Raw genomic sequence first — 9,799 nt, forward strand, 5'->3', positions numbered from 1 at the left:
AAAGTGATCTGAAGAGTTTCCTCTCCTTTCTAATGCTGGAGGTAAGGAAAGCCTCAGCCTTTTTGTTTTCTCCAGGAGAAGGTGAAATAGCAGCTGGACTTGTGGGCAGAGGTTGGGGGCACCTTTGGCTGCCTGCACAGAGCCTGTTCCCAGCTGGAGCATCCTGGCAGATAGGCAGGGCTTGGGGATCTGGCTGGAGCCAGGGAAGCGCAGGTGCCGTGTCCCAGGCTCCGTGGGGTGACACACGGCTCCACAATGCCAAACCCTCCCACTGACCTCAGCCCAGCCTTATCGCCGAGGCGTTGGAGCGAGGAGAGTGAGCCAAGAAAATACTCGTGAGATGAGATCACCTCGGCTGTCTTCAGGCTCCCAAAATGCCTCAGCCCTCAGCCGTGCTGAGCCCGGAAAACTGGGGCATTGTGGGCAGAGGAAGGTGCTGGGATGGAGAGGAGGTTTGCAGCCTCAGCACATCTCCGGGGTGATGGTGACAGCAGTGACAGCGTCCTGTGACCAGCGAGCCCCAGTGACAGTGCCCCACGACCATGCTGAACCCCTCAAACCTCTCCATGGCAATCTTCCTGATAAAGCTTCCTCCAGGTGCCTGCTTCTGTCCCAAACTCTGGATTCAAAGTGCAGCCAGATGGGAAGGAGAGTTGGGGTTTGAGGAATCACAAAAGTTTCCCAGTTCCAGGATTCCCCAGGCTGCCCCCAAAGGGAGCTGCATCCCCATGGACAGGCAGCCAAGGCACCACCCCAGCCCTTCCCCTGCCACCACCATCCCAGCCTGAGGGATCCTATCCTCCTGGAGATACCCCCTCAAGCTGCCAGGCCTGAGGCCAACTTGTCTTCCCTGTCCTCTCTCTGAAATCTGCATCATTTTGAGGTGTCCCTGGTCTGATCTCTGCTTCCCCTGCCCCGGGAATGTGTGGCCTGGGGTGCTGCTGTGCACAGGGTGAATTCCAGTCCCAAAACTCCAACAGGGAACACACCTCAGTGTGACTGGGGAGGGCGTGGGGGGGACTGGGATGCTTCTGGTTGTACTAAATCCCCTCACTCCTGTTGCTGCTTTGTGGACTGGTGACTGATTTGGCTCTTCCTCAGCAGAGGAAGGAATGGAAAGATCCCTCTCTCCCCAGGGGAAAACCCCAGTAGCCTTGGTGGAGACACAGCTGGAGCAATGAGGGGACCAGGATTGATCCCATCTGAAAGAGGCTGATGGGGATATGAATCCAGCACTATTCTTACCTGTGCCATCACTCTGAGGACAGCCAGCTCCTCCATGCCTCAGGTGTCTGTCCCAGAGTCAGACATTCCCCTTTTTCAGGGGGATGCTGGATCCCACACAGGTAAGGATCACAGAAAGCTGGAGTGATCCTGCTCCCCTCACCCCCCACCTTCTCCTGGCTTCTCTCCTCTTCTATACCTGGCCTATGGATCCCACATCTGTCACTTGGATAACCCAGGGCACATCCTCACTCCCAGGAACTCCTGCCACATTTCTTCATCAATCAAACACTAAGGGAGCTTGTGCCATAGGCACCTTCACAAAGCCCTGTCTTAGGAATTTTGAGAGGGGGAAAATTTGGCTGAAAACAGAGCCAGGACACTCCTCTTTCTCATCTTCCCTGCATTTTAATTTCCCTGAGTAATTTCCATTCCTGGATGTTGAATTGTTCTTCTCTGCTTTCCTTTCTTTCCCTGTTTCCTGCTGCAAGTGGATTGTTCCTGACCTGCCAGCACCAGTGGGACCCAGTCCAGGGAATTGACAAGGAGATGCCAGCAGGGGCAAAGGTGGAGCCCAGTGAGACCCCGGTAGCTACCAGCCCCAGGGGACACAGCTCCACATTTCCATAGCAAAGCCCCTCACTGTTGTTTTGCCACCTTTGAGGAATTTTCTCTTTTTCCTGAGAAATTCAAAGTGCTGGTTGTGATTTCCTGCCCACCTGGCAAAGAGCCCCCATGGCTCTGGGAGAGGGGAGGCTCCACACCCTGCTCCAGAGCTCGGTGGCAATGTGGGGTGACACAGAGACACTGGGCAAGTGTCACAGGCAGGTGGCCACCAGCAGCACCTCCTCACCAATTGACTCTGGAGCACATCCAGGTGGATGAATGGGTCTGTGCCCCCTCCCCAGGGCCATGTGGGCCATCTGCACCCCAATCTGAAGCCACCACTTGCAAAAGGAGGGGGGCAGAACCCAGAGGGGCAGGGGGACGCCAGACACCCCAGTCCCCATTGGATGTAAACAAGCACACACATCTGGACCCCTAAGGAATGCCACATCTTCCTGGCTATGAGGAAAACCTGACAGGGATGCAGCCAGGGGGCAAAATCAGCTCAGCCTTGTGCTCCCAAACACGGAATAAGTGAGAACTGTCCAGGCTGGAAGAGCAGCCCTGGCTGAGGAGAGGTTGAGGAGGGAGAAAAGGGCTGTTCACTGCAGTGCCCAGTGATGACACAGGAAGGCAGGCTGTCCCCAGTGCAGGGATGGGCTGAGTGAAACAGGAAAGGGGAAGGACAGCATTGGACAGGGGTTCTTCATCCCAGAGCTCCAAAGGCAGCAGGAATTGCCACTGTCTTGCTGCTTCACCCACCCTGCTGCCTTTGGGTTCCTACCAGAGCTGGGCCCTTCCAGGCACCCTGTGGTAATGAATTAGCTGGGAGGCCATGCAGAGGGGGACAGAGTGGGGACAGAGTGGGGACAGAGTGGGGACAGAGTGGGGACAGAGTGGGGACAGAGTGGGACAGAGTGGGACAGAGGGGGACAGAGTGGAACAGAGTGGGACAGAGGGGGATAGAGTGGAACAGAGGGGGCAGAGGGGGACAGAGTGGGACAGAGGGGGACAGAGCAGCTCTGTGTCACCTCTGGGATCGTTGTCAGTTGCATCTGAACACCGCAGCCATGCTGGGAGCTGTGTGGTGCTGACAACACAATGTGCCAGGCATGGAGGTGACCTTGATGACACTGAACATGGCACTGGCACCATGGCAGTGAGGTTGCCACCAGGATGGTCACAGCTAACAGGGCTGGATGGCTCCAGGACTCACTGCCTGGGGTCACAAAATGCCTGGAAAACACCCCTGACCCTTTTGCCATGAGATTTTGAGCTGCTGTTGATGATGGTTGGGAGAGAGGCTGGAGTGGCCTTGGGACAGGTGTGGAGAGGGGACAGCAAAGAGCATCCCCCAGCAGGTGCATGGAGGGAGCACAGATGATGTAAGGGTGGAGGGTGGAGCAGCACCTCCAAACCCAGCACTGCCAGGGAAAGATGGAGCAGGGATGAATTTGCAGATATGGAGAGATGTGCTCCAGAGGGACCCATCACCAGCACCTCTGATACCAGCAGGATAAACAGGCAGGGCCTCGGGAGCAGCTTGTGCAAGAGCAGGGAGAGGCTGCAGGGCTCTGCCCACACTGTCATCGCCATGTGGGGATGAAATGCTCTTTTACAGAATCACAGAATGCCTTGGGTTGGAAGGAACCTTAAAGATCATCTTCCTATGGCCCAGGGAGCAGCCAGCATGCATGTTCTGAGTGATCCTGAGTATCCTGAGTGCTCCTGTGTGTCCTGAGTGCTCCTGTGTGTCCTGAGTGCTCCTGTGTGTCCTGAGTACTCCTGTGTGTCCTGAGTGCTCCTGTGTGTCCTGAGTGCTCCTGCACATCCTGAGTGCTCCTGTGTGTCCTGAGTGCTCCTCTGCTCCACCTGTCCCTCCTCCCACAGCTTAGCTGGGGCAGACCCACAGACCCTCCTTGGCTGCCAGCTCACAGAGCTCTGCTTCTGGAGCTCTCCATCCTGGCTCTGGCCCTGTCCTGGCACATAGATCCTGCCTCGAGCAGTGGGCAAAAGCCAAGGAAAAAAGTGGGACGAGCAGAACTTGAAAATCACAGAACATTTTGGGTTGGAAGGGACCTCTAAGGGTCATCCAATCCAATTCTCTGCCATGGGCAGGGTCACCTTCCACTAGCCCAGGCTGCTCCAAACTCCATCCAGCCCTGCCTGGAGCACTTCCAGGGAATGGGGCAGCCACAACTTCTCTGGACAAGCCATGCCAGTGTTTTAACACCCTTATTGTAAAAAACTTCCTGCTAAATCTCACCATTTCCTTTAAAATGCTGAGTACTGACCTCTCCCATGGCAAGTTTCCACCAGGCTCTCGTGCTGAAGGTCTCCTTGCTTACAGCAACAAGTTTGGGGTTGGCCCTAGGACTGACAGCCTGCAGCTCTGCCAGCTTTTTTCCCAAGCTGAGACCCTTCTGGGACCATGGGGACAGGCCCACGTGTGGCCTGCACAACACAGCACCAGTCCAGGATCCCACAGCCAGCTCCAGGCAGGCTCAGGGTTGGAACAGCAGGAACTGTGTTAGTTGGGACAAATTAGAGCCCTTTGGCCAAGATGCTGGAGCTGGTTTTGCTGTTCCAGGGGTTAAAGCTAACTCAGAACCCCTGTTCCACATCCAGGAAGAGCCTGTGACATCCAACGGGAACATGAAGAAACCCAGCAACACCTACAAGGCGGATCTTTGCGCTCTCCCCTGTCCTGTGTCCATCTCCTGGAGAAACCTCTATCTATGCATGGGGTGAACCTCCCCCTTCCCAGCCCAGCCAAGGTAGGAAGGTTTGGTTGCGACAAATCTCTTCCTTCCCAGCCCAGCCAAGGTGGGAAGGTTTGGTTGGAATTAACGTTCTCCTTCCCAGCCCCACCAAGAGGAGCCGCATGTTTTATCCCAATGATACAATAGAAAATGCCTCCGAAGTCCCGGCCCTCTGGAGCATTTCCTTAGCTCTCTGGAATTTCCGTTTAGTCCTTCCTCTCCCAGGCTCTTACTGAAAAGCCATGTCACCAAACGGCTCTGGAGAGCCGCCAGCTCCTGGGGTCCCTTCCCAGCTCTCCCACCACCGTGCTGGGGATTTGCAAGGAGAGAGCTCCTGGAGGGTGTCAGCTCCATCGTGCCCCTTGATTAATCACCAAAGGCCACTCTGCCAATCAAGGAAAGATTTACAAGACAGGCAGGAAGCTCTTGTTTTTACAGGAGTGCCTCAAACACACGCACACAGTAGGAAAAGCAAACATTCCAGGCATACCAAGGGATCCACGGGATAAAAATTCCCCAAACAGCCCAGATTAAGATACTTGGCTGCACATGGAAACACTAAAACCTGGGCTCAAGGATTTAATTGTCTCATTTAGCAGAGAGCCCTGTGGAACAACCTGAGTGGCCTGGGAGCAGCCACCCCAGGGGGCAGGGAGAGGGTCAGCAGCGTTGCCCTCCCTACAATAAAGGTCAGGGCTGGCCCCCACCCCTCTCCCAACTCCATGTGGTTGCCAGAGTCTTGTGGCAGAGCTTAATGCGAGTTTTCCTTTGGAAAGGCTCAGCCCTGCTCCTGGGTGAGTCAGGGAGGGTCGCTCTGAATCAAGGGAGTGCTGAATCCCAACCCAGAGGAGCAGAGAGAGCCTCTGCTCCAGCTCCAGCCCCGAGACCCCCAGGCTCAGAGTGCTGCCCATTGTGCTGTGTCGCTTCCTGCCAGCTCCCATCCTGCCCTGAAGGCTCTGGAGAGAGTGGGAACACTCACAGCCTCTCCAGTCCCATGTCCCAGCCCAGGAAAAGCCACTGCTTTGCTGTCTGACACAACATTTTGGTTTGTGTATTTTACAGGGACCATGAGAAAGGCAGGAGGGAGCTGCTATCCCTGGAAGTCTCCAAGGCCAGGCTGGATGTGGCTCTGGACAGCCGCTTCTGGGGCTTGGTGTCCTGTCCCTGCAGGGTGAGAAAGCAAGAGGGCTCAGAAATTGTTGTGAGCTGGAAATTTCCTCCCTCTGAAAGGGTTGAGGGCTGTGTAAAGGTTCCTGTCTCATCTTTCTGAAAAACACATCACAGAGAGTGGAACTGGACCTCACCTGTTACATCTGGTTTGTCCACTTCTGCTCTGAATCCAGCTGCCAGTGGCTTGTCCCAGCAGGATGCTCTGGCTTTCACTCATGGATGGTTTCTGGAAGAGCAGAGGGACTGATAGGGAAATAAATCACCTGGTGAAAGTGAGAGTTAAAGGGAAGCCTGTGCTTGAGAACACAGAATCATGGAAAGGTTGGGGTTGGAAGGGATCTTAAAGTTCATCCAGCTTCACCCCCTGCCATGAGCAGGGACACCTTCCACTATCCCAGGTTGCTCCAAGCCCCGTCCAACCTGGCCTTGGACACTTCCAGGGATGGGACAGCCACAAGTTCCCCAGGCAACCTGTTCCTTATCCCGAAGTGCAGCCCATGCTCAGGCACAAGTGGAGCTGCCTGCCCCAGAATGTCACCCAGCTCTTCTCCTGCAGCCCAAGCTTTCCCAGAGTTCCCCACAGCTGTGGGGATGCTCCATGGGATACAGATGTGGCATGATGGCTCACACGATCGAGGGTTTGCATCTCAGCACATCATATCATTCCTGCAAGCAGTTCCTTGTGCTCCCCTCTCTCCCCCCGCCAGCAGCAGTCCAGAACCTTCCAAAAGGCAGCTGGTGGCTGGGACATGGGTGCAGCCTTCAGGAGTTGGTTTTGTCCCAGTAAACAGTGGCTTTAATGTGGACGGTTTCAGCATTCTCTGAACACTGCCAGGGCTGTTTTGAGTGTGCAGCCCTTTCTCAGAAGCCAACACCTTCCCTTTCCAGGGCTTTTCCAAGTGCTTTGAGGCTTCCAGCTTGGCAACTCCCATCTGAAGTCACTGGAGAAGGCATCCCAAGGGAGATGAGCACCACACACCACCCAGGGACCAGAGGGCCCAAGGATCCAGCAGCTGCTGGTGAAACATGATCAAGAGTGGTGTGTCTGGAAGGAAGTGGTCAAGGATAATCCCTTGCTCACACTGTAGAGGATAAACTCACTGGGGTGTGGGGTTCAGGAGACATGGTTTTGGAAGGGCCAGACGCTGGGCAGGCTGGAGGACTCTTTCTTCACACCAGGAGAATTCCCAAGGGCTCTCAAGCTCAGAGTGGAGATGCCTTCAGGCTCTTCCAGGAAACCTCTGGCATCAGGCTGCTCCTCCTGGGCATCTGCTGCCCACCGTGGGCTCATCTCCTGGCTGGGAGGGCCTGAAAGTGGGAGGTGGGGAAATAATAGGGTGGAATTTCCCATCCTGTCCTCAGAATGGGGTTGGGAGACCTGCCCAGGCTGCTTCTGCTGCCCTCTGTCCTTCCTTGGCTTTCTTTACTTTGCCCTCCCATTCCTCCCCATCCCCTGCCTTTCTTTCCCTTGTTTTCCACTCTCTTCCCTTGCCTTACCTTCCCATCCCTCCCCCTTCCCTTGTTTTCCCTTACCACACCTTCACTTCCCTTGTTTTGCTTTCCCATCACTTCCTTTGCCTTCTCTTCTTTACCTTCCCATCCCTTCCTTTTCTTCCTCTTTCCTTCTTTTCCTCCCCTTCCCTCCCCTCCATCCAGGTAAACCACCTGCCCTGCAGGCACAGCTCTTCCACCTGGCATCCTGCACTCATATAGAGAAAAGGGGTTTAAATGACAGATTAAGCCTATCTGGCTTTGTATCACTAAAATCACATGTGTGCCTAGAATCACCCATCACTTCCCAAAATAACTGCTCAGTTGAATTACTTTGTTATCCCAATAATTCGGAACACCAGGTATTGGAACCCCGCTGCTGGAGTTGCTTGGAAGCTGCATTAAAGTTAGGGACACTTTGAGCAATGCATAAATAATGAGCCATCATTAATAATTATTTATGGAAATTCTCTGCTCTCCCTCTGTTGTCGGAGATTGCACAGATGTGATCCAGGTCTGTTTAACCAGGAACAGCCAGGAACTGGATTTTGGTTTGCGTGCATCGAATATCATCACTTTGAGTCACAACACGTCAGTGCTCCGAGCAAGATGCTTGGGCAGAATAAGGATGAAGTCATGGAAGGAACAAGCAGCTGCGAAAATACAGGGATTGGGAAATGCAGCCAATGTCAAACTGCTCTGTTGAAGGCATGGCAGGAGTTACAACACAGACACTCATTGGTATGTGTTTTGGGAAAAAAAAAAAAAGGAAACTTTTGCTGCATGGGAAGCAGTACAAGAAGAAAGTTTGCTCAGTCTGCTGGTGGCAGTATTTTTATTAAAGTTTAATTGATTAATATATTTGATTATTGATGTTTCAGAGCTCGTGGTAGTCTGCATATCAACACAGTGGAAAAGAGAACCAGCTCATGTAATTCTGTGTTAGCCATCCTGTGTTTGGGATAAACTCTTCCAGCTGCACAGGTAACAGGGATTTGGATGTGCAGTGATCACTCCCACCCCACAGACACGGTCAGGAACGTCCCCATCTCACAAAAATCATTGGACAGCCCTAAAATCCTTCTCCTTCCAATGTCCTGGGAGGATGCGGAAGGGATTGAAGGGTGGCTCTGCAGATCCTGCGTGGGGCTGCCGTGCCCTCTGCTGGGCTCTGCATCCAGGCTCAGGCTCCTTCCTTGAGGCCTGAAGCCTGGAAATATTTTTAGGAAAAATAACCAGGAAGGTCATTGTAATTAAAGCAGACCCCACCATCCCTTAGATTCCCTGCGGGACCTCCTGCTGATAAAGCTGCCCCAAAACGCTTTAATTTTCCCATTTTCCTCCCTGCTTTCCTTTAAAAATCCTTTTCGCTCCTGAGTAAAATGCTAGAGTCAGCTTTGAGCAAGGAAAAAATTTTTGCAGGGAAGCAACAGGAAAAGCGTTCAAAAACCCTTTTGTCACTGAAATTCGAGAATAAAACTCCTAAACACCAATGCAATATTAAGGAGCAGGCATTACTTTATTCCAGCGCTGGATGCTCGTGGGATAACTCTGCCTTTACGTGCCTCAAATTGCTACAGGTTTTATTACCAGTAGATACCAATTTATCAGGAAAGTGTTACATGTTCCTGGGAAATTTGTTACTTCAGGCGGCCGCAGCGCTCCTGGGTTCCTTCAGCTGGGATTCCTTCAGCTGCTCCCGAGTTCCCAGGAAAGTTCCTTCTCGTGATGTGAAACAGATTTAGGAGGGAGCGGGGCATTCCCGGGGCTCCAGGAGCGCGGAGCGGGCGAGCCCCGCGGCACCGTCCGCGCCTCGCGCTGGAACCCCCGGCTCGAGCCCCGCGGCCGCGCTCGATCAGTCGCGGTTCGGTCGCGGTTCAGTCGCGGTTCGGTCGCGGTTCGGTCGCGGTTCGGTCGCGGTTCAGTCGCGGTTCGGTCGCGGTTCGGTCGCGGTTCAGTCGCGGTTCGGTCGCGGTTCGGTCGCGGATCGGTCGCGACAGCATCAGGCTAGCGCCATGCCGAGAAGGAGAAAACGCCGACGTGCGCCCAAGCCGGCTCGGTGAGCGCCGGGGAGGGGATGCCGCACCGGTGGCACGGGGAGGGAGGGCTGGGAGACAAAGGGACCAGTCGCTGCTTTTCCTGGGATGCCGGGGGTTCTGTCCCCCGGAGTGCGGGAAATGCCCAGCAAGTCCCATCGCCTCGCAGGGACTCCCGGCAAATTCCCCACGCCAGGTCCCCACCAAAACCTGACGACCGAGTCCTGGCGTAGGGAAAGCTGACTCCCTGCGAGGGCAAAAGCTCCTGACCCTCCAAGGGGACAAAGCTCCTGACTCTTGGAGTAGGGAAAGCTCCTGGCTCTAGGAGAGGGCACAGCTCTTGACCCAGCCGTGGTAGCGCTGTTAGGGCCGGCTGGGGTGGGGAGGGGAAGAAAACGGGACGGGACAGGAGCAAAATGGGCAGAAATAGCCCAAATTTTGCCTTGGGAATGTTGCAAAACGCACGCGCGCATCGCCCCAGCCCGCGCGGGGCGCTCTCCGGGAACGGGC

The 9,799-nt window shown here is 54.6% G+C and overlaps 1 protein-coding gene across 1 annotated transcript in view; it reads left to right on the top strand.

Annotated features, from left to right (window-relative positions):
- Positions 1-9,229: 9,229 nt before the first annotated feature.
- The window catches only part of SENP2 (SUMO specific peptidase 2), a 10,287-nt gene continuing 9,717 nt past the window's right edge, over positions 9,230-9,799 (top strand). The window contains exon 1 of the mRNA XM_015638050.3: positions 9,230-9,312. Coding sequence (XP_015493536.1) covers positions 9,269-9,312 — 44 coding nt within the window. The 5' untranslated portion in view covers positions 9,230-9,268. The remainder of the gene's footprint in view (positions 9,313-9,799) is intronic.

The sequence above is a fragment of the Parus major genome, chromosome 9 (assembly GCF_001522545.3).
Source record: "Parus major isolate Abel chromosome 9, Parus_major1.1, whole genome shotgun sequence".
NCBI lineage: Eukaryota > Metazoa > Chordata > Aves > Passeriformes > Paridae > Parus > Parus major.